This window comes from Primulina eburnea, chromosome 3 (genome assembly GCF_022965805.1).
Source record: "Primulina eburnea isolate SZY01 chromosome 3, ASM2296580v1, whole genome shotgun sequence".
In the NCBI taxonomy this organism is placed as follows: Eukaryota; Viridiplantae; Streptophyta; class Magnoliopsida; order Lamiales; family Gesneriaceae; genus Primulina; species Primulina eburnea.
The window spans coordinates 18237463-18261926 of NC_133103.1; the positions used below are offsets into that span (position 1 = coordinate 18237463).

General features: G+C 39.4%; 1 protein-coding gene across 1 annotated transcript in view; it reads left to right on the forward strand.

The window, feature by feature from the left end:
* LOC140827159 (ABC transporter A family member 1) overlaps window positions 1-12702 on the forward strand; it is a 35469-nt gene extending 22767 nt beyond the window's left edge. The window contains exons 39-41 of the mRNA XM_073189770.1: window positions 12030-12163; window positions 12315-12373; window positions 12460-12702. Of these exons, the coding sequence (XP_073045871.1) occupies window positions 12030-12163; window positions 12315-12373; window positions 12460-12541 (275 nt within the window). The 3' untranslated portion in view covers window positions 12542-12702. The remainder of the gene's footprint in view (window positions 1-12029; window positions 12164-12314; window positions 12374-12459) is intronic.
* Window positions 12703-24464: the final 11762 nt, after the last annotated feature.

The following is a 24464-nucleotide window of genomic DNA, read 5'->3' on the forward strand; positions in this document are numbered from 1 at the left end:
ATAAGCAATTTCTAGTTATTATCCCACTGATGTTATCATCAAATGAAGAATAATTCCCCTTTAAAAGCGCATTGCTTTGTGCCCCATGAATTCAGGAAAGAGTGGGTGGGACAGTTGAGCATGGGTGCTTTAACGTTATAGTTGGGTAAACCAAGTAGGAGAAGAGGTTTCAGAAAAAGGATTCTTGCATCTGGTGGAAATCTTTTAGTCTTTATGTTGACAAGGTGACTGACTAGAAGCATTAGTGGGGAAAATAATAATTTCTCTTATTTTTGAATTATTGAACTTTGTACAAGATGTATATATTTATATAAGAGAAGGCTAATCCAATAAGGTAAGTCCATAATTCACTATCCTTGATTAAGGAATAAAATATGCTTATTTCTATAATGCAATGTATTCCTATTTTTCACCTCCAACATGTTCAACTTGACAATAAAATCTTCAAACTTCCATCGAAAGTTCCCCTTTGTGAAGACGTCAGCAATCTGTTACTCAGATTTGATGAATGACATTCAGATGATTCCACTCTCCAGTTTTTCTTTGATAAATTGCCTGTCAACTTCAATACCCTTGTTGCGATCATGTTTAATGGGTTATTTATAATACCGATTGCAGATTTGTTATCACAAAATAATTTCATCGGACTGTCCAAGTCTATTTTCAATTCTTCCAAGCACCAATTTTGGCCATACAATCTCACAAACTCCATTGGCTACTGCTCTAAGTTCAGACTCAACACTACTTCGAGCCACCAAGTTCTACTTTGCCCTTCTCCAAGTGACTAGATTTCCCCAGAGGAATGTGCAATATCTTGTTTTGGAGTTTCTAGTGTTATTGACCCCTGTCGAGTCTGCATCTTCTGTAGATATTGACCCTGCCCAATTTGCGTATATAAATACTTCATGTTTATCTGGTTGCACTTTTTGAACAATAAACCATTTCCAGGTGTATTCTTGAGATATCTCAAGATCTTATAAACTGCTTCCAGGTGTTCTTCATACAATGAGTGCATAAACCGACTTACCAGACTCATCGCGAAGGCAATACAGCTGCACTTTTTGAACAATAAACCTTTTCCCGGTGTATTCTTCAGATATCTCAAGATCTTATAAATTTCTTCCAGGTGTTCTGCGGTGGTTACCTTAGTTTCGCGGGAACCATAAAGGACTAATCTACTCGACTCAGAGGAATTGGAATTTCAACTATTATTATTATACGATTTCTAACAAAACTCAATAGATTCGCTTCATTTTCAACTCTCTTATATATAAAGAGATGATGGTGAATGTTTAACTCCCAGTCGATCACTAAATAATGAAATATGTCGAGTCTGGATGATTTTCCACCAACGTCCGGAAAGCTCGTATCGGGAAACACTCGAAATGCATGCCATCATCAAGCTACGAGCACGTTTCAGGACCCTTATGGTAGATTATCCTTGAGGGGTTGGGAGTATTTCAACTATGAATAAGAACCCGAAATTTTTCATATTGTGAGTGCATAAACTGACTTACCACACTCATCGTGAAAGCAATATCGGGGCGCGTATGCGAGAGATAAATAAGTTTCCTTGCCAATTGGTGGTATCTTCCTTCATCAACTGGAATATGTGACGTTAATACCCTTGTCCCACATCTTAAAAATTAAAGATTTAAAATTAGTTTATAATGGGGTACAATGGAATTCTAAGCAATTTGGGTTAATCATTTTCGTAAAACAAGGACGAGTACGAAGTAGTTGCTAGGGGCCCATTGTGGAGTCACGCAGGTGCGGGCCCGGGTTCGGGGCGTGACAGAATGGTATCAGAGTCGGTCACAGGTATGGAACACTGAGAAATAAGTGCTATGCAGTGCAAAGTGCTACGTGCATGGGAGCCACCTCTTGAACCTGCGGTGCAAAGTGCTACATGACGGGAGCCACCTCTTGAACCTGTAGGAGCCACCTCTAAATTCTCGGCGCTGGTGGATCGAGTGGTCAGGTCGCGACGAGGACGTATCGTTCTGAAGGAGGGTGATTGTGATACCTTTGTCCCACATCTTAAAAATTAAAGATTTAAAATGAGTTTATAATGGGATACAATGGACTTCTATAGCAACTTGGGTTAATCATTTTCTTAAAGCGACGACGAATACGAAATAGTTGCTGTAGGGGCCTATTATGTAGGTGGGCTCGGGGCGTGACAGAATATCTCCATAGGAGTGTCACTCGGCCGACCACTCATCCCTGTTTTTTGGAGAAGATCTAGTACATACTTTCTGAGACCGGTATTCCTTTCCTCGACCTAGCAACTTCCATTCCTAGGAAACAATGTAGATGACCCAGATCTTTTACCTCAAACTTTGATGTGAGACACCTTTTGAATCTTGCCAACTTAATATCATCAGTCACTGTAGGAATAATATCATCTACATACACGGAAAACAGCATCCTTCTTGTGTTTAGCTTTGCTACTGGAGCAAAGATCTCCTGATAATCAATACCATATGTTTGTGTGAACCCTTTTGCCACAAGCTTTGGTTTGTAGCGTTCTATTGTTCCATCTGAATTAAACTTCGTAGTGAATACACATTTGCAAACCATTGTCTGTTTGCCTTCAGGTAGGTATACGATCTCCCAAATATGATTTTTTTCCAATGCGTTCATCTCCTCAAGAACAGCCTTCATCCATTCTGGAACCTTTAGAGCTTCCTGTATATAGTCTTCGGATTGTCCACACTATGCAATTTTGAGAAAAAGCTAGAGCAAGAGTTGGACAGATTCTTATATGATGAATGGTTTGAGAAAGGGTGTTAGTTACACAATCTAACACCATTTTTTTTAAGGGCAATTGGTATGTCCAAGGATTCTGCAGAAGAAGATTCATTTGGAGGGTCAAACTTGTTATCTGGATTTGACACATTTGGGGATAATATGTGAGAAAGAATGTAACATCCATTGACACAAAAAAAACCGTTTCGCCGTGGGACCAAAAGATTCATACCCTTTTTGTGTAGGTGAATATCCAAGAAAAACACACTTGGTTTATCACGATGATTATGATGCCATGAACATAGACCGCACATCCAAATATTTTAGGCGAAAAATCACAAGATGGGAATTTTTTTCTCAAAAACTATCAAGGGTACTTCCAAATTTAAAACTCGTGATGGCATCCTAGTAATTAGATGCAGTGAGAATGGCATCCTCATAAATATTTGGGCACATTGGCTGTGAACATTAAGCATCTAGAATCTTCGAGGAGTTGTCTATTCTTCCTCTCTGCCACCTATTTTGTTGAGTATCAATGCAAGAACTTTGATGAATTATATCTTTTTGTTGAAAAAATGATCCCAAAATCTTGTTGAGTATTCTTTCCCATTGTCACTTCAAAATATGGAATTTTTCTTGAAATTCTGTTTCATCAAATCATAGAAGTTTTTGAAAATACATGCAGCCTCTGACTTTTCTCCTCAATGAATGTGAAACCATTTTCCCAGTGATTTTTGTTGTTTTTAAAGGACCTCAAATATTTTTTTTTTAAAGGAAACAATATTTTATTATTTAAGTAATAATAAAGGTTACATCAGTGGACTAGAAGTTCACTGTCAGTTCACTGTCCTAAAACAACATATTAAAGCGTGAATATTTCAAAGATACACATAATCCCATTGTCTTATCAAATCAAAAACTGAAACATTATCGAATGCTTTGTGGTTTCCAATCCACAAGGCCACATTAATCTTTATCTTCTCCCAGCACTTGTCGATATGTGTCTCTTTTCCTTCGAAGATTCTCTGGTTTCTTTCCAACCATATCGTCCAGCACAGGCAGTGAACCACAACTTTCCAAAATAATCTTCCTCTTGTTCCGGTTGGCTGTCCCAAATCCATGCCGAATAAAGCTTGAGTTGATCCAGGTGGCACCCAAACCAAACTCATCTCTTGCAGCGCTCTAATCCATAATGAATACGAGAATGAACAGTGAATGAGCATATGGTCTTGAGTCTCTAAGGCGTTTCTGCATAGGACACACCAATTTGGGCACAAAGCAATCCCGGGGCACCTTTTTTGAACTATCTCCGAGCTTGGCAGTTTACCCATTGTTGCTGACCAAGAGAAGAACTGAATCTTGGTAGGAACAGGTGTTTTCCAAATAGTGTCGAAAAGTTGGAATTTTGGATTAAGGTTAGGTGAGAAGAATGACTCATAGAAGGAACTGACAGAGAAAATACCCGAAGAATCCCCACTCCACTGTATAACATCTTCCACCCCCCGAACCAATCTAACCGGTTCTAAGACTTCTAATAGACCCGTCAACTCATCAATCTCTCCGTCTCTTACCCCCTGTCGGAAGTGAAAATCCCAAGAATGATTGAAGTCAGTGTTATCAAAAGTTGCAAAATATGAAATGGGCAAATTGCGAAAAGACGACAAATGAAATAAAATAGGGAAACAATCTTTGAGGGACCCTTCACCCACCCAGTAATCTTCCCAGAATCTCACTTTATTCCCTCCTCTTACCTTAATTGAAGTATGAATTTTAAAAGATGGATGTATCCGGGAAATAAACTTCCAAGGGCATCTAAATGTTACATTTCTCGCCAAACCCGCATCCCACCCATTTTCTTGCAATCCATATTTGCTAACAATGATTTTTTTCCATAAAGTCCCCTCTTCTTTGAAAAAACGCCACCACCACTTCCCAAGCAAGGCTGAATTTTTGAATCTGATATTCGCAATGCCCAGTCCACCTCTTTCCTTTGGTTTGCAAACTTGATCCCATGAGGCCAAATGTAAGTGAGTGTCTCCATCCGCTCCATCCCATAGAAAATCCCTTGATATCTTATCCATCGCTGCCTCAACACTTTTGGGAACCCTGAATAATGACATGTAATATATGGGGATGGAATTTAAAACCGAAAGTATCAACGTTAATCTTCCACCTTTGGACAGAAATCCTTTCTTCCATGCAGCCAATTTCCTGGACAGTTTATTAACCACCGGCTGCCAAAATGATGCTTTCAATGCGTTGCCTCCCAAAGGTACACCCAGATATGTGATAGGCCATGATTCTTTGCCACATCCCAACTGTGTTGCCAACCTTTCAACTTCATCATTTTCACGATTAATTCCCAACAACGCACTTTTTTCCCAATTTATTTTCAAACCCGACATGTGACAGAAGGAGCTCACCACTTTGACCATAAATCTTATATGTTCCTCATTTAGGGCGAAAAAAAAGCGTATCATCTGCAAACTGGATATGAGATATCTCAATCTTATCTCTGCCGACCTCTATACCTTTCAGTAGATTCATTTCTTTGGCTTTGTCTATTAGTCTACCCAACACATCTACAACCAAATTGAAAAGAAAAGGAGATAATGGGTCTCCTTGACGTAGTCCTTTAAAAGCCTTAAATTTTCCTCTTGGCCTCCCATTGATCATGACTGAAAAAGAAACGTTCGATACACAACCCCTCATCCACGATCTCCATTTAATCCCAAATCCCTTCTTCGATAAGACGAAGTCCAGAAACTCCCAATCAACGTTATCATAGGCTTTTTCAAGATCCACTTTCAGCACCCATCCCTTTTTTTCTTCACCCTGGCTTCTTCGAGCAACTCGTTTGCTATTAGACCACAATCTAGAATTTGTCTCCCCTCGACGAATGCATTCTGTGCTGCTGATATTGTCGACTCCATCACACATTTCAATCTCTCTGTTAAGACTTTCGAAATTATCTTGTATAGGCTTGTTATTAAACTGATGGGTCGGAAGTCCTTAACTTTGTAAGAGTCAACTTTCTTTCTAATCAAGCAAATATAAGTCTCGTTGGTGATGCCATTAATGATGCCACTGTTAAAGAATTCTTGAAAAACCAGCATTAGATCTTTTTTGACTATCTCCCAGCATTCTTGGAAGAAGCTCAAAGTAAAACCATCAGGTCCCGGGCTCTTGCCCCCGTCACATTTAAAGACTGCTGCCTTAACTTCGTCTTCTGTAAATTCTTTTTCTAAAAGTCGGCTCATCTCCGTATCAATCGGACACCAATCGACGCCTTCTATACCCCAACATCTTGCCTCATGGTTACTGTACAGACCCTTGAAGAATTCAGAAATAATTGAAACAATCTCGTCCTCGCTTGTTGTAATTGTGCCATCATTTCTTTCGAGTCTATCGATGGTTGCCTTACTTTTGCGTTGGTTAAGGATGGAGTGAAAGAATTTTGAGTTTTGATCCCCTTCTTTGATCCATTTTACCTTGCATTTTTGATTATTTCTTTGGTTCTTCCGTCTTGTCATTTCCTCAAACAACAATTTCGCTTCTTTTCTCTCGGTCACTAAGCCTTCCATACTCCATAGCCTTCCCCTCACCCTCCAGCTTATCAATTCTGCTAATCTTGCTTGATAATTCTGCTAACTGCATTTCCAGCGATCCATAAACTTCTGTATTCCATTTTTTGATGTCGCCCTTAATTGACTTTAGTTTCATCATCAGTCTATATCCCGCCCATCCTGTTGAATTCGAGTTGTTCCACCACTGCTGTGTTAAGTTTTTGAAGCTCTTGTCCTTTAGCCAAATGTTTTCGAATCTGAATGGTGTTGGGCCCCATTTGTTTTGAGTCAAATCGAGAACCAGAGGGAAATGATCCGACGTGATTCTCGGTAAAATGGATTGTCTATAAAATGGGAAAATTTCAGACCATCCCACCGTGAACAAGAATCTATCTAGACGGCAACAAATTGGTGAAGCCCTCAGATTCGACCAAGTGAATTGTCCATTCAATAAGGGTGGATCACATAGCTGTAGTTCTTGAATGAGACTATCAAAACAGTGCATACTCGATGTCATAGAGGGGCTGTTTATTTTTTCGCGGATGGATCTTACGACGTTGAAATCACCCCCCAAGCACCATCGATCTCCGCATAAGACCCTTAATCCAGCAAGCTCATCCCAAAAATTATTTCTTAAACTCGGGTGACATGGCCCATAAACAGCTGAAAACCACCAATCAGTTTGAGCGGTTTTTTGTATTTGAATTGAAACAGAGAATTCCCCAATCAGGTTGTCCTTGACCATTGTAACTCTTGGATCCCACATGACGATAATCCCCCCCGATCTACCCACCGAAGGTAAAGTTACCCATTCCACAAATCTTGACTTCCACAAACTTGATACTAGTTTCCTGTCCACCACATCTTTTTTTGTCTCCTGCAAAACAACTAAATCTGGTTTTTCTTTGGCTATTATTGTTCGTATCATTCCCCATTCGAGTGGCTGATTCACTCCCCCTGATATTCCAAGAGAAGACTTTCATTGTTCCACTTCCACGACCCTCTTGTTCTTACTACTACTGTCTCCTTCATTCACCATCATCTTTCCACACACATCTAGATCGTGAAATTCCACTCTCTCTATACCCATCAATCTTAAACACTCGATCGAATCTGCATCGGTGGATTCAAGATTCTCCCTTTTAGCAATAATCACACCTTCTACCACACCCTCAAGATGCCCTTTGAAATTATTTCCGGATAATCCCACCTTTCTACCCACTGAATTATTACCCCCGCCCACCCGAAACCTCTACCCTATCCCCCAACCCGAGAAAGGACTCTGGAACAGGAAGTGAATGGGAAAGAGAATGATGTGAAGTAGAGGTGATGGGTGAAGTGCATACCTTGCTCGGAGAGTCTTCCAAAAATTCGCCCAAATCATCAAATTCCATAGATTTCCTTGTTGATTTATCCGACTGATCAGAAATATGACTGTCGGCATCGCTAAAAGCTCGTCCATCATCTGAAAAATCATCCGTCACTGCATGATTTGTTGCGTCTTCCCAAATTCCATCTTCCCCTTGACTAATATCGTTGTCGATATCAGTGATTGATCTAAATGGAGTATCTTTGTTTGACAGTGGATATTTTTGTTGAGTTGGCTGCAATTTTTTCCTGCGATATACATGCTCAAACTTTCTTAAATCGGGGTAGATTTCCCCCTCAAATTGTTGATTTACATTCTGTTGTGAATGAGGAAAGTTTGTAGTATCAATCTTCCCCTTCTGAAAATCCTTCTCATCCTTCGGATTTAATTTTTTGAGAAACTTGATGTGATTCCCACGGTTCCATGGTTCTGATGCACACTTCCTCTCTCCTGAATTCTCACCTTTCTCAATTATCTTCAGCTCAATTTTTTCTTTGCATTTGTTCATGATCGGCATCTCACAAGTGTGACTAAACTTGACCGGTCCATCTTGGTTTGCATTTGGATGGATTGTGATGTTGTTCTCCTGCCCTCTTTGGATAACATCCAAATTTTCTGCACTTGGGAATTTTTCTTTGACTCCTTTCTTGATACCCCAGCCTGTGACAGTCTTAGCTCCATTGATCACCACCTGTGCGTAGGATCTTTTCTCGTACTTATCGTACTCTGATATTTGGACTGAATCCACGATGATGCGTGTGGTCAGGAGTCCTCTTTCAGTTATGATCTGGAGGTTTCTATTGATGAACCCTCCTTCGAGACCCACTACTTTAATTTTTGCTGCTGATAGGTCTCTTAATAGGATCGTGTCTTGGCTAATGCATAGTAATCCTCCACATTGATCACCAATACGCTTAAAAAGATCTTTGGACCATAAATCCCAAGGTATCCCAAGTAAACGAATCCAGCTGTTGCAGCACTCGAAAACCTCCTCTGCACTATTGATATTTTCACTCCAATTCTGAAAAGTTAAAGTGACTTTGTTTTCCAGAAAACATTTCTTCAGTCTCAAGTAGAACAATGCATCCTCTTCGTTATGTGGCCACCAAACTGCTTTGTTGGCCTGGAAAGGAAACACTTCAATCTTTCGCTGGACCGCCTTACCCAGTGTTTTGATCACCAGCTCCCATGATATGTTGACACAGTCCCTAGTAATGATAATAGCCTTACTCCAGTCCTTAGATATCATATCTTGAAGTTGATCTGATTCTTCCGCTGCCGAGTATCTCTTATCCCTAACATTCTGCCAAACATTTTGCTTCTTTTGTGGTTGTTCCATTTGCTTAATTGAATCTCTGGACATCATTACGTTGTCCTTTCTATTCATCCTAAATCTGGTCAGATTGTTAGCCATCCATTTCCATCCCCCGTTGAATCGTCCACTAGGTATAATGATACGTTGTGTCATGCCCCTCCAAACTAGCTTAGATATTTCTAAATAACTCCCTCGACCGTTAACAATTTTCTGCAAAGATACCACTGCTTCTCTTCCTCTGAATCTGTTGAAACTAGGGCATGATTGTGGTTTAGTGATGTAATCCCACAGTTTTGATATGATCCAATCTAAACTTTCCATGTTGATTTCCAGAATATAACTTGCGTTTCTGGTCCTTTCGTTCACCGTGATTGTGCTAACCCTCCTTCCCCTGCTGATTAAGAACAGCTTTTGTTCGATTTTGATTTCGCAACTTGGGTTGAAATCGTTCCGGAGATTCCAATGATACATGTTGACTGTTGATGAAGAGATGATGGGAAGCAAGGTGATGGGTAAACGCTCGGAGTAAAAGTGTATGGGAAAAGATGAATGGGTCGAAGAAAAACGAGGAAGATCGGAGATAAAGAAACCGGGATGAAGGACGAAATACGAAGAGGGAAATGTAATGGGTTTTGATTTTTTTTTTTTTTTTGATTTTTGATTTTTGACGCTGCCGGTCGCGGAACGACGCCGGAGACGGAGGTTAAAAAAAACGGAAGAGGCAACTCAGAGATAATGGAGGTTAGAGAAGGAACGGTGAAGGAGTCCAGTTGAGCGGAGGTTTGAAGGGGGAGAGAGCATTTTCAAAAAATTCTCTCTCTAACTACTCTCTATCAGCCCCAAAACAGATATATGGACCTCAAATATCACTATGAATGAGAACGAAAAGTTTTGATGCTTTGTATGGTTGGACTGGAAAAGTATTGCGGTGATATTTCGCAAGCTGACAGACGTCACATTCAAAATTTGAGCTTTTATTCATGAATAATTTTGGTAGCAAATGTTTCATGTACTGAAAACTAGGATGTCCTAACCTACGATGCCATAACGTAATTTCATTATTACTAGAACTAAGGTGAAACGATACTGGATTTTTGGGCTGGTTCTTGCAAGTCCTTTCATCTTCAAAGTAATAGAGATCACCATCTTCGCTAGCACCGCTAATGTTCCTTTCCCATTCTAGATCCTGAAATTCACACTAGTTTAAAGAGAATTTAACACATGTTAAATCTCGAGTCAATTTGCTGACAGAACAAATTACGCAAAAGATTAGGAACATGGAAAATGCTGCGAAGGACCATTTTTTTAGAAATTACAATTGACCCTTTGCCAGTTATTGCTGAGAGAGATCTGTCAGCTATTTTGATTTTTTGGTTTCCTGCACATGGAATATAAGAACAAACAATCTAGAATAGCCTGTCAAACGATCAGTTGTACCGGAGTCGATTCTCCGAGGGGCAAGGACATTCAGGAATAGCTGATACACTAATGGCCGAGGATTGTAAATTATTACCTTTTTGTGCAAGGAAACAAGAAGCATATATGGGCTGAGGGAATTGTGTGATTGGACTAATTTATACGGTTGCTCTAACTGATCCTTGCTGAATGAAGGTGTCCCTGAGATGGATTCAACATTCTCACGCCCATCGTTTCCTCCTGCAGACAGCGTACTGTCAGTGCTTAATGTTCCAGCCATGTAGCTATTTGATGTAGCAACAGAACCCAAAGAAAAATAAAGCAATCGGCAACCCAACCCAAGATAGTAGACCCCAAAAAAACGCGACACTGCAGCCCAAAACCGGCAAAAATCAGGTGTCGCAATCTGGAAATTCTGGAAGAAGGAACAACCACAAAGATGAGGATTTAGTAGCAGAAATCACGTCTCTATAGAAGAAATAAGAGCCCGAATCTTTGTTAACAGATAATGGGCTTGTAAAAGATTGTGCTGTTGGGCGTAATGGGCTTCTGGGCTTTGAAACAAAACTTATTATGTTGTCGTAGAACAATATGACAAACACGTTCACTGCTGCGTCTTAAACCGAGCGTCGCTGCCAAAGATCCTTGCTGCTGAAGGAGTGTAACATGGACGCTGCAACAAGATGACTGACTATACCACCTCAAGAAAAAATATCCTTCAACGCTGCCATTGCAAACCCTAGTGTTTAACGGAAAGGGATCGAACCGTGGCTCTCCGATACCATGTTGACATGGTGACTTGAAGCATTAATGAGGAAAATAATAATTTCTATATTTTGAATTAATGAACTTTGTACAAGATTATATATTATTGCAAAAGAAAGCTAATCTAATAAGGTCTTTGATTGAAGGAGCAAAATACGCATATTTCTATAATGCAGTGTATTCCTATTTTCCACACTTTCCAACAGTCAAGGTGTCAAAGCTTAGTGAGGTTCCTAGCTTCTATCATGGCACAGCCTCAATTCACATTGATTCTAATTTCTAGATTATTAAAGATATTATGTTATTAATAGTGTGCATATAGTTAACATGATTGTTTCAGCTTTTAAAAATGTTGAAAAAGTTATAGTGTGCATATAGTTAACATGATTGTTTCAGCTTTTGCTTCTGGTGCCTTTTTTCTCTTAATTTGCTCCTAAAAAACGAGCTTAGATTTGTGAATGAAATCAAGAAGCAAGAATTTTCATGAGTCTAGCTGTGTTGATGTTATTTGGCACAAAAATATGAGATTTTTTTATTACATGTTGAGATAAAATTGATAAATACCAGTTTATACCTCAAATTTTTTCCTCTTGTTGAAGTAGGCATATAACTCAAGTATTTCAGTTGTACCATCTTAATTTTCAAGATTGATAAGTTTGAACGATATAAGGTTTGACTGGATAGTACTTAAATTTTTAGTATCCTATTATTGCCTATTGCTAGTTTCAGATTGAAAGCTTTAAATGCCAAATACAACGATTTGACTTATTTCTTACCAACTTCTTTCTGTGTTTTCGTTTTCTCACTTGTAACAATTTTTTTTTTAAAATTTTATGGCTCTGTTTAGGTGGTATTCCACTGCCTGTGTTTTCAGAGTGGTGGTTAACGAAAGAAAAATTTTCAGCCATTGATTCATTTATTCAGACTTCCTTTCCTGGTGCAACGTACCAAGGTAGTAATGGATTGAACGCTAAATATCAGGTAATTGTCACAAATATATGCAACTTTCAGCTACTTTCGAATATAATTTCATCCTCCTTTTTGCAAGATATTGACGAGACGACTGCCTTTGTCGGACTTCTTGAGTTGTGTCTTTTTCTTGATTTTTACTTTTTCGAGTTTTCTTTTCCAGCTGCCGTTCGAGGAAGACCTCTCGCTTGCTGATGTTTTCGGGCACGTGGAAAGTAACAGGTTGATTTTTACTGCAATATATTGCATCTTTTGGTTTTTTTTTTTTAAAATTATCTTGAGTTGTACGTTTTCGGACACACCTGCAGAAATAAACTGGGTATATCTGAGTACAGCATCAGCCAGTCTACACTCGAGACAATATTCAACCATTTTGCTTCGAATTCTTGAGATAAACCAGCAGCAACATTGTGCTTCTAGAGACGCCGGTTCTTTCCCATCTCCGAAATCTTGGCAAACCTTGCGTGTGTAAATCTTTCAATGTATCTAATCTAATACATGTAAATACACGTATATTGCTTGTACAATTCGTGAAATTTGAACTTCGGCTCTGTCAAAGTGGGAAGGTCACAAGGGTACACATCGTACAAAGAAAGGGAAGATAAAGCAAGTGGACGACTTCAATTTCTATTCAGTAGTTTTTTGGACATTATGTTTCTCATTTTTTTTAAAAAAATTCAGTTCAATTAAAGGAATTATATGTAGAGTGTCTGTACTAGGCAAATTTTGTGCATTTTTTAAAAAAATTACATTTTAACATTTTTCGTGGCCGGTGACACGTGCTTGTGTGTGTGAGCATTCGGGGAGCGGATTTAACCCGGTAGAGGCAGGGAGGTGCTTTTGTATATTATTATTTATGAAGTCGAAATTGCATCTCTTCTCTAAAAAGAAAGAAGAAAGTGCGTCTGAACATGCCGTGTTCTTGAGATAAATTTTAAACTTTTGTGCTACTAATCTTTAATTGACACCAATTTTAGAGCAGATGATTTGAATATATCTTTATTTATATGAATTTCATGTATTTCAAATCGATTAGTCATTCATATATTTTAAGTTTTTAAAACAACTCACCTGACTTTAAGCCTTTTCTTGGAAAGTAAACTTTGTATGTTGGAACATAAAGTTTTGGTGAGTAAACAAGATGGTTGATTCAACGGATAATTATAAAACTTAACCGAACTGAATTCAAAGAGGAACTTAATTTTCATAAGAAGAAGTTCTATTATAAGTCTAACTAATTACAAAGCCAGACTGATAAAACATAAGAAAAATATTTATAGCTAAACTGATTTAAGGTTGATTGATGAAGCCCAACTCACAGTCTATATAATTGATCAATTAGTTCGGATCTATACATTCTGTGAGAAATTAGAATAACAGTGATTAAATATCAGAGCCCAACTAAAATGTGGATAAAGCTTTTCGTACTAGCAGTCATTGAATCTTAACAGAATGTCAGGTTTCGACGCACTACTAGAACATGTCAGAAAGAACGATGATATGACAACAACGATATTTGTATTTGGAAAAAGTTATATCATTTTGAAAAGATTACCGTTTCAAAATAAGCTATGTATATCTCCGAATTATGAAAACCAACCGATCTTCTCTGAAGAAGCCTTAAAGCTTTCAATTTATAATTGGCGAATTCGTAGATCATTTCCTACTAGATGCATGCTAATGGGATTATCTGATCATTTTGAAGATCAAATTTGTGCTTCAAATTTCTTTGTGAAATATGTGTAATTGTGAGTAACAAGTCTTAATGCTCAAAGTGTTTAGATGGAAATTTACTAAAAGTTTCAGTTATGCATGGTTGTCCTACTGAAGTGAGTAATTTCAAATTGCTTGTAATTGTCAAAGTCTTTTTGTGCAAACCTTCCGTGAGGAAGAAAGGGTAACGTAGGAGTATTGAAATCTCCGAACATCCAGAAACAACTTAATGCTTATTTACTTTTCAGCCCACATACCTTACTACTATTTAGCAAACCCTAATTGGATTTCTTGATAAGTCATTTGTTCACCAGTTTCAGTAAGCTTCCTTCCGCACAGTTCACACTGATTGACTTACTGAGAATCCAATTGAAAAGAACAAAATTTCAGTGTTGTTAACGCAACGAAATATTTCTTGTGATAAATTTATTTACCCCATCTAAATTTATTTTCAATCCTAACAAATAGTATCAGAGCGGTTTATTCTTGTCTCTGAACAAAATATTCTAAATGACATCATTCAGCAAGATGCCAATATTATCTAGAGAAGATGTTGATGAATGTAAGATCAAGATGTAAGATCATCTAGCTGATCAAGACAGTGATATGTGATGCGTCATCACAGACGGACCAATTAAAATCATGAAACAAAACAATGTCTTTGCCATTTCTGATGGTGCTCCTCATATGATTGAAAAACCGAGGATGGAATGAACTAGTGAGCACAAGACTGATGATATCCAAGCTGAAAATAGTCAACCAATTATATTGAGAACCTAGCTGAAGGGAACCAGACTGAAGATAATCTAACTGATCATACTCCATTCAATTATGACAATAATCAATCGGACCAAGTTACAAATGGAGTAAGACTCATCCACCTTCACTTGTAATTGGTAATCCTTCTACACCTAATAGGATCGGTTAAGATAGTTGGAGTGTTTAGAAGAGGAGTTGAATAAATATTCTAGTTTTTTATTCCCTTTTAAAATATGAATCAGTTCTTTGAGGAACCGATCTTAAAATCTTGTTTGTCGATATAAATCAGTCAACTGATAATAGTGCAGAAATAGACAGAAATATAGATTGAATACTCATGAATGATATAATGTAAAACTGACAACATAACTGAAATGAACACACAAATTTTTGTGGAAGTTCAGAGATTTCAAATTCTCCTACGTCACCACCTCTTCTATCACAAAAATAGGTTTTTTACTAAAAGAATTTGATATATTATAACAGATTGTAATAATCCACTTCAATTGGTCTTACACACTGACAAACTGAAACTCTTAGTCTATCAACACTTTTACAGTAATAAACTGAATCACTCTAATTGATAGCCTGAATGCTACAAATAAATACAATGAATTTAGATCTAAGTGAGCAATCTGTAAATTGAGAAAATACTGGTGAAATGTATCACAAGTGATTAAAGATTGTGGTTTGATTGTTTTGTGTGTTTTACCAACCTTCTTCAACTGTTTCAATAAGCTATATATAGTCTTCGATCCAAACAGTAGTATTGAATGCATTTAATGACAAATATCCGTTGAATCTTCGTCTAGTTACTTTATCTAACAGTAATAAGAGGTATTCAGACTGTTCTGTTCTGATTCACCAGTTCTACTTTGATACGATCTGTAATTCTGTCAGTTGATACTTCAACTGATGACATGACCAACTGATTAGAAGTCAACTGATTATCCGATCGGTTCAGCTGGACATTACCAATTCTAACTAATGTCCTATCAGTTATGAATACTGCAGTTGATAAGGTTTTACCAGTTTAGTTCAAACGAAGTCTTCAGTTATGATAACTCGAGTTTTCCAATCAATTTGGTTCTTCAGTATCTTATGGATTAACTTGTCAAACTTGAAAACTTAAAATATTCCAACAATTTCTCCTTTTTTGGCGTTTGAAAAAACTTAGATTTCTTGAACTGATGATAGAGAACAAAACTGATTGTAGATAAAATAATGTACAGATTCATACATAATCAAGAATAATAATTTTACTGATTTTGAAAGAGGTAAGTAAAAATTCACACAAACATTTCAAATAAAGCATAAACAATCTTCAGACTAACAACTGACTCAAGACACTAGATTATTTCTTGAACTTTTTCTCAGTTGGTCCGTTATCAGTTGGTTTGTTTGGTTAACTTCTTTTCTTGCTGCTTGTCTATGATATTATTAGATAGACTTGTATGAACAAAATCAAATCCGGTTGCTGAGTAGTTCTTGGGAGGAGAGCAGTGTAGGAATTGTAACTGATTCTCTTTTAATATTTTCGACTGTGTCAAAAAGGGCAACTCCATCCTTTGTCAACTTTTTCAAGTTTTCATTGTGTGATCTTTTAATGTGTCAAGACTTAAAGAGTGCAACAACTGAGTAAATTTGATATGAGGAATATTGGAACCAAGATTGTTCAGTTATGATAGAATGGTGTCCAGCATAACATCAGCTGCTAGTGGAAATTCAGGAGAGAATACTTCAGCAGGAGCTTTTTCTTTCCTCTTTCCCTTCTGAGAGAATTCCACTACATCAAGCTGATCTGGGGCAACATCTTGGTCTATATCTGCTGCAAGTTCCTCTAATGTTGCTTTTTGAACTGACTGAATGACTGATTGAGAGGCTGATCCTGTTGATCAGTTGTAGAGCTAGATGCCTTAGCAGTCTTTTGATAATTGAACAACTAAAGAGTGGCTTCAGACATAAACAAAGTCTTAGGAAGCATCGGATTTGTTGATGGCAATTCTGGTGCGGCTGATGTTACCTGAACTGAAGGAGTAATAATTTGTTCAGTTGATAATTGAACTACTTCAGCTTGAACTTCCGCTTCTGTTGTTGATATCATTTCTTGATCTTCAGTAGTTTCAACAACGTCGTCACCAGCTGAATCATCTTTATATTCCATTTGAATATCCTCAGCGACTGATTGCAGCAGGTCATCTACATTTTCCAATGTCAAATCTTCTTCAGTGTACGTAGAAAACTGTGCTGTTGGTGCAGAAACTGGTAGGATAATAAAGGTTTCGGATGAGGAGAGTTGATCATTGGTGGAGAGTGGAGGAGGGACCTCTGAAACCAATTCAACTGGTTGGACCGCAACTTACTCGGATTTAGCTGGAGCTATCAACTGCTCTTCTGTTGTTTCAGTTGGAATGTCCTCCTCAGCTGATTCAGTTGGACTTTCTTCTCAGTTGATCTAAAACCATTGGCATGTACTGGAACATGTAGTTGTTGTCCCATCTCTCAATTTTTAACTTTCATCTGGAGGGAGATGAGATCAGAGTCCAGTTGTTGAAAAACTGCTCTATCTTCATATACAGTAGGGCCAGCTGGATCATAGTTCGAATTCAGTTCAGCTGTCACCTCAGCCAGCCTCTTGATTCTCATAAGATTAAAGAAGTATGACATTCTCTCTATGGCTTGGGCGTTTGTGATGGTTTTGATAGCTTTTATGACAGCTGATTCCAAAGAGATGAATTGCTTCAGAACTTTCTTATTTTTCAATTCCCAGTGTAACTGTTCTGAGGTTCACCCATTCATCATAATGTTCTATCTTCAGCTCCACATGCTCATTAATAGATTCCATAATGAGGCTAATTTGATTTTGAATGGCATTGCAGGGTCGCGATTCTTCAATCAGCTTTGCCTTGTCCTTCAGATAAGTTAGGAAATGAAGGTCCAGAAATGAACCAGTTGTGGCCAGCATCTCTATGATGATTACACCTTTTGTGCGTGCTGGAGGTATGACTGTGGGGCGGAAAACTATTGTAAGAGGAGCTGTAATCGCTGTCAGTTTCAGCTTCTCTCCAAATTCAGTTATGATTGCTGAGTGGTAGTCAGCTGCAGTCTTTTGCTTTGTTGTGGCAGCTAGCTGAACCGACTGGATTGGTAAGGCTGGAAGAGGTTTCTTAGATCTTGATGGAAAAAATCCGAGCTTAGGAAGAGCTCCTGGTGTGGCGGCTGGCTTGGTCTTCTGAGACCTTGGCTTCTTCAGCAGTACAGGAGAATGGGTCTTCTCCGAATAACTGATAGACAAGACCAGTTTCTTTTTGGACTTGGAAGCAGCTACCAGTTTTACCTTTTTCAATTTTCTTGGCCTTAGCAGGTTGATTGTAAACACCTGACTTCTTCGGCTGAACTTTGGCGGCTGTGAAGATTTTGAACTTAATAACTGAAGTGGAAGATACTGGAAGTATCCCTGAGTCCTAACTATCCTGCTCAACTGAAGTGCGAAGCCTTTTGACTGCTTCAAATTCTGAACCGTATTATTCAAGATTGAGAAAAGGACAGATGACTAGTTCATTTTTATCCCATGACAATTGCAGTCATCGCCTGGAACTTTTCAAGTGGGAGGGCAGCAAAAGAACCTGCTTTTGCTAGAAGGTCCTTCGCATAGTATCAGCCAGTTGCTGGTACTCTGGCTTCACTTCTTTTTGGATCAAACACTTTGATCTTTTGCCCCGTTGCTGATAAAGTGGTCTGCATCTCTCCAATATCAGCGGAAGAAACCTCTGAAAAACTCGAGAGGCCTTCAGTTGAGAGTTGAAACAGGCTTATGAAAACTCTTCATGCACAATCATAACGTGGTCGTTTATCTTCATATGAATATTCCCGTCATCAGTGACTGATATGGACTCATAGATTGACAGAATCTACGTAGTATAGATTCTCGAGTCGCCAAACCTAGGAAGGTACAAAGCCCAGATGCTTCAATATTTTCAAATAGGCTGTGAACTGATTTTTCAGAGTTCGCAAAAATCGATTGCAACAACATTTGAGATTTAAGCAGGTGTCTGAGATGCCATTTTATTGCATTTTAGTTGTAAGGAAAGAAGAATGAGAGTGAATTGCTATGAAAATACGAGATTTAGAAACTTTGGAAATGATGAGAACACTTCTGAAAAGGAGGTTTCTATTTATATCTCGTGATCGTTCAAATTTTGTACACGTGGTAGTCCATGAAAATTTTGACAAAATAAATAAGATATTAAATCGTCGGTCATTTAAATTTAGAAACTGAAGCTTGACAGTTATACAAAAACGGAAATTAAAAGTTTGAAAGTTTTAAATTCGAATAAGCAATTTAGACTTGGTCTTGATTTCAATTAAAGAACTTAAACGAATTAAAGTTAATCAACTTTTGGGATAAAATCAGTTTGTTCAGATACTATCTGATCAGTTCAAAACTGCTTCAGTCATATTTGTGAACAGCCGACTCTAAATTACGTATTTAAGATAAATCAATAAGCCGTAAGATATTTCTAAAGTAAGAAAAATTGGTCTCAGGTAATGGCTTGGTGAAGATATCAACTGCTTATTGTTCAGTTGGAATATACTCCAGTCTGATGTCCTTCTTGAGAGCATGATCTCTGATGAAATGTTATCGGACATCAATGCGCTTGGTTCTAGAGTGAAGAACTGGATTATACATAATCGCAATGGAACTGATGTTGTCACGAAAGATTGGTGACTCTTTAGCTACTACTCCATAATCTTTCAGTTGTTGCTAAATCTAGAGCAGTTGAGCACAGAAACTTCCAGCAGCTAAATACTCAGCTTCAGTTGTGGAAGTGGCGATCGATGTTTGTTTTTTACTTAACCATGAGATCAGTTTATCTCCTAGAAACTTGTATGATCCAATTGTAATTTTGCGATCAAGCTTACATCCCACATAGTCTGCATCTGAATAATCAACTAAATTGAAAGATGAATCTTTAGCATACCATAAGCCCACATTGTGTGTACCTTTCAAATATTTCAATATACGTTTAGCAGCTAGAAAATGCGATTGTTTATGATTAGCTTGAAATATGACACATAAGCATATTGGAAACATAATATCATGACGACTATCAATTAGGTATAATAAAGAACCCATTAAACCTCTGTTGAGTGCCATCTCAACTGATATTCCCCCTTCATTTTTTTCTAGTTTAACTGATCAGCTCATGGGAGTGGATGCAGTTGAACATGTTTCCATGCCAAATTTCTCCAGCAATTCCTTAGTGTATTTGGTCTAACTAATATAAATAAATTTCCAGTTACTTCAATTGCAAGCCTAAGAAAAATATCAGTCACTCATCATACTCATATCGAATTTATCCTGCAGCATCAGCTTAGCAAACTTATCACATAATTTGGGGTTAGTTGACCCAAATATGGTATCATCAACATAAATTTGGATAATTAATGAATGATCTTTCTTTGTAAATCTGAACATAGTTTTTTCAACTGTTCCCACTGTAAAATTATCATCAATCAAGAATTTTGATAAGGTCTCGTACCAAGCTCGAGGTGTTTGTTTCAGACCATATAAATCTTTATCAAGATGATAAACAGGATCAGGGAGTCAGTGATTTACAAAACCTAGAGCTTGTTCTACATACACTTCTTCTTGTAACTGACCGTTCAGAAATGCCTTTTTCACATTCATCTGATATACTTTGGAATTTTTGGAAGGATGCACATGATAGGAATATCCTGATTGCTTTCAGTCGAGCAATTGGAGCGTAAGTCTCGTCATAATCTATTCCTTCTACCTATCTGTAGACTTGTGTGACCAGTTTCGCTTTATTGCGCACAACTGAACCATCTTCATTTAGTTGTTCATGTATACTCATTTGGTACCTATGATGGATTTTGAAGAGGGTCTTGGAACTAAGGTCCATACATTTTTATGTGTATTAAGCCCTTCTTGGATAGCATTGATCCAACTAGGATCGGCTAGAGCTTCTTCAGTTTTCTTTGGTTCAAGTTGCGAGACAAAAGCAGAATGTATAAATAAATTCAACATCTGATTTCTGGCGAGGAATACCCATGTAGTAACCCGATTCCTAATTTGAGTTAATTATCGGATTAATTATATTTTCGGTGGGATCGGAAGGACCGAACAAGTTCGGATCGTCCGATGAGTTCGGATCGTCCGATGAGTTCGGATCGTCCGAGCCAGTGTCGGACCGTCCGAGACAGGTGGCTGGACACGTGGAAGGGTTCTGGACACGTGGTAAGGTTCGGATCATCCGATTGGGGTTCGGATCGTCCGAGACAGGTGGCTGTACTCGTGGAAGTCATGCAAGGATCGGATCGTCCGATCAGAGTTCGGACCGTCCGAAGTGTGCCGGATCGGAGCTTCCGAAATGGTTCGGATCGTCCGAACATTGGCTATAAATAGAGGCGCGAGGCTTCATTTGTGACTCGCCAATTCAGAGAGTTCCATAGCATTTCAGTCGTTTCTGTGAGATTCTAGTCTTTTTCCGAGGTTCGGGCACTAGCGGGGAGCTGCTGGTCTTGTAGCGGAGCTGTGCTCTAGTTGGGAGCTAGCGGCATCAGTGGGCTAGCGACGGACGAAGGTTTGGAATTGTATCAGTATTATCTCAGGATTATCTAGTTAAGTCTGGTAGATAAGTTTTAGTGATGGTTTTCACTTGATGAATAGGCTTGGACTAGACCTGTTGTCTGGTTATTCCAGTGGATTAGGATTGCTGTGATAGAGGTACGAAAGTACTATCCGAGATATCCTGGTCGAGTATACATTCTTATATGTGTTGCATGATTATGTGGTGCATTGATATATGTCATATGATGCATGCTATTATGTCACGTTTATTACTGCATGTTGCATTTCATGTTGAGCCGTATCTCCTTCGAGATAGCCTTTACTGTTGAGCTGTATCTCTTTCGAGATAAGCTATATATCTTGTGGGGCCGCTCAGCCCTGTCTTGTCTTGTGGACGCATGGACACCGAGAGTACACAGTGGCCGACGGGTCGGGAGGGCTTCGGTGATCCGGGACATTTTAGGTCCACGTCTGTTCTTGCAGTGGATGCAGTGACCCAGAGGTAGTACCGCGCGGCACTATCCACTTGGCGCCTCTAGACTGAGCATTTTGAGATCTTTTGTGACTCCTGTTTCTTGACTACCCTGGTATCATATCATAGCATGTGCATTTCATATAGGTTTGTATACTCATGCTTTTGTACTGGGCGTTCTTATCGCTCACGTCCTCGGTTTTGTTTATCTTGGACACCCCATTTCCACGGGGCAGGCCTCAGGTTGGATGGCTCAGGAGGAGCAGGAGGAGGACATTGAGTAGCTGGTTGGTTTAGTTTTCAGTGTTTTCCATTTGATTTGATATGATTGTAGCAGATACTTTCAGTTAGTTGAGTATTTTGGATTTCGATTGGGTTGTATAAACTATTGTTGTTAACCATATTTCCGCTGTTATCTCTGATTTTTATTAATTAAGTTAATTGCATGCTTAGTTCTCAACTAGTAGGTGATTCTGGAACGGGTCACTACATTTATGGTATCAGAGCATGCTTACGATTTTGGGATATAGATTTCTGTTTTGGGATTTTCGTTGACCATTTTACCCCATTCTATCTTGTAGCGATGGCTGACCACTTTGATGACGAGAGTAGTCAGGGGAGTGTAGGTCGTTGGGGCGACCAGGATGATCATAGGCGTCATCGTGAGCATCGTCATCGTCGGGATGGTCCTAGGCGTTTTGAGTTGCATCGTTTTATTCAGATGGGGCCTAAGCCTCTAGTCGGTGGAGAGACTCCCGATGATGCTGAGGACTGGTTAGAGCGCATGGAGAGTTGTTTCCGTGCATTTCAGTGCACCGAGGAGCAGAAGATAGAGACCCTTAGCTTTCTTCTCGAGGGCCGTGCGCGCAAGTGGTGGCGATCGACTTCTGCGCCGATACTCCAGTCCCAGGGTAGGGTGACTTGGGCCGATTTCCGTGCAGCTTTCATGCAGCTGTATTTTCCTCCAGCCCTTCGCCAGGCGAAGACGATTGAGCTCCTGAACCTTAAGCAGGGGAGTATGTCTGTTGATGAGTATCAGCAGAAATTCTTCGAGTTGTTACCCTTCGCTCCTCATATCAGTGGCAGTTCTGAGGCCAAGTATGACCATTTCCTCCAGGGTCTTAACCAGGAGATCTTTGACCGAGTCACTGTCTGTGATAATCCTACTTCTTATGATGGGTTAGTGAACCGGTGTCGCCAGGCAGAGATCAGTCTCCAGCGTGGTAGGGCTATTCTTTCTTCTAGACCTCCGAGTACTTTGAGGCCTCGATCTCAGTCGTTCAAGAAATCTGGTTCGTCTTCTTCTGGATCTGGATCTCGATCTAGCGGTGTTTTCCGTTTTGGTAAGAAGAAGGAATCTTGTGCGCATTGTGGGAAGAACCATCCATCGGAGCAATGCCGAGCAGCCGCAGGAGCTTGTTATCAGTGCGGAGAGATGGGGCATATTAAGAAGAATTGTCCTCAGTTGCGAGGTGGAGCAGGATCCAGTTCTGGATCTCAGACGACTGTTCAGCAGAGGAGGCAGGGTCAGGCAGTGGGTAGTTCGAATCTTCGACCTCGTGCCCAAGGTCAGGTGTTTGCGCTGAACCAGGATCAGGCTGCAGATGAGACCGGGAGAGTCATAGCAGGTACTTTTTGTTTATGCGGTATTCCTGCTTTTGTTCTTATAGATACCGGAGCATCTCATTCATTCATTTCTGCACGATTTGTTAAGCGTCATAAGTTACCGTATGTTTCTCTAGACGTTATTCTTTCTGTTTCTACCCCGATGGGTCATTCGGTTTTAGCCAAGCGTCTAGTGATGGGTTGTCCTTTAGATTTTGAGGGTAACGAGTTGACTGCGAATCTTATGATTCTGGAGATGGAAGACTTTGATTGTATTTTGGGTATAGACATTTTGACTACCTACCGAGCTACTGTGGATTGTTACCAGAAGCTTGTTCAGTTCCGTACGACTGAGAGCTCTAGTTGGTTTTTCTATGGTGAGGGAGCGCGACCTCCGATGCCAGTGGTATCTGCTCTGAAAGCCTGTCGTGCTTTAGAGGCGGGCGGGGAAGGCTACCTCATCTATGCGATTGATACGTCCACAGGTAGTGTTGGTATAGAGGATATTCCAGTGGTTTGTGAATTTCCTGATGTTTTTCCAGATGAGATTCCTGGTTTTCCTCCGGTTAGAGAGGTGGAGTTTGGCATTGAGTTAATGCCAGGGACTGCACCGATTTCTCGTGCCCCTTATCGTCTTGCGCCGTCAGAGATGAGGGAACTGAAGCAGCAATTGCAGGATCTTCTTGATAAAGGTTATATTCGCCCGAGTGTTTCACCTTGGGGAGCTCCAGTTTTGTTTGTCAAGAAGAAGGATGGATCGATGCGATTGTGTATTGATTATCGCCAGCTGAATCGTGTGACGATCAAAAACAAGTATCCATTACCTCGTATCGATGACTTGTTCGATCAGCTTCAGGGTACCTCTGTTTACTCCAAGATTGACTTGCGATCGGGTTATCATCAGATGAGAGTCAGAGATGATGATATTTCCAAGACTGCATTTCGTACTCGTTACGGGCATTACGAGTTTCTAGTTATGCCATTCGGATTGACGAATGCGCCAGCGGTGTTCATGGATCTGATGAACCGAGTCTTTCGTGATTTTCTAGATCAGTTCGTTGTGGTTTTCATCGACGATATCTTGATTTATTCTCACAGTGTGGAGGAGCATGTCCAGCACTTGAGGATTGTGTTGCAGATTCTTCGCGAGAAGCAATTGTATGCTAAGC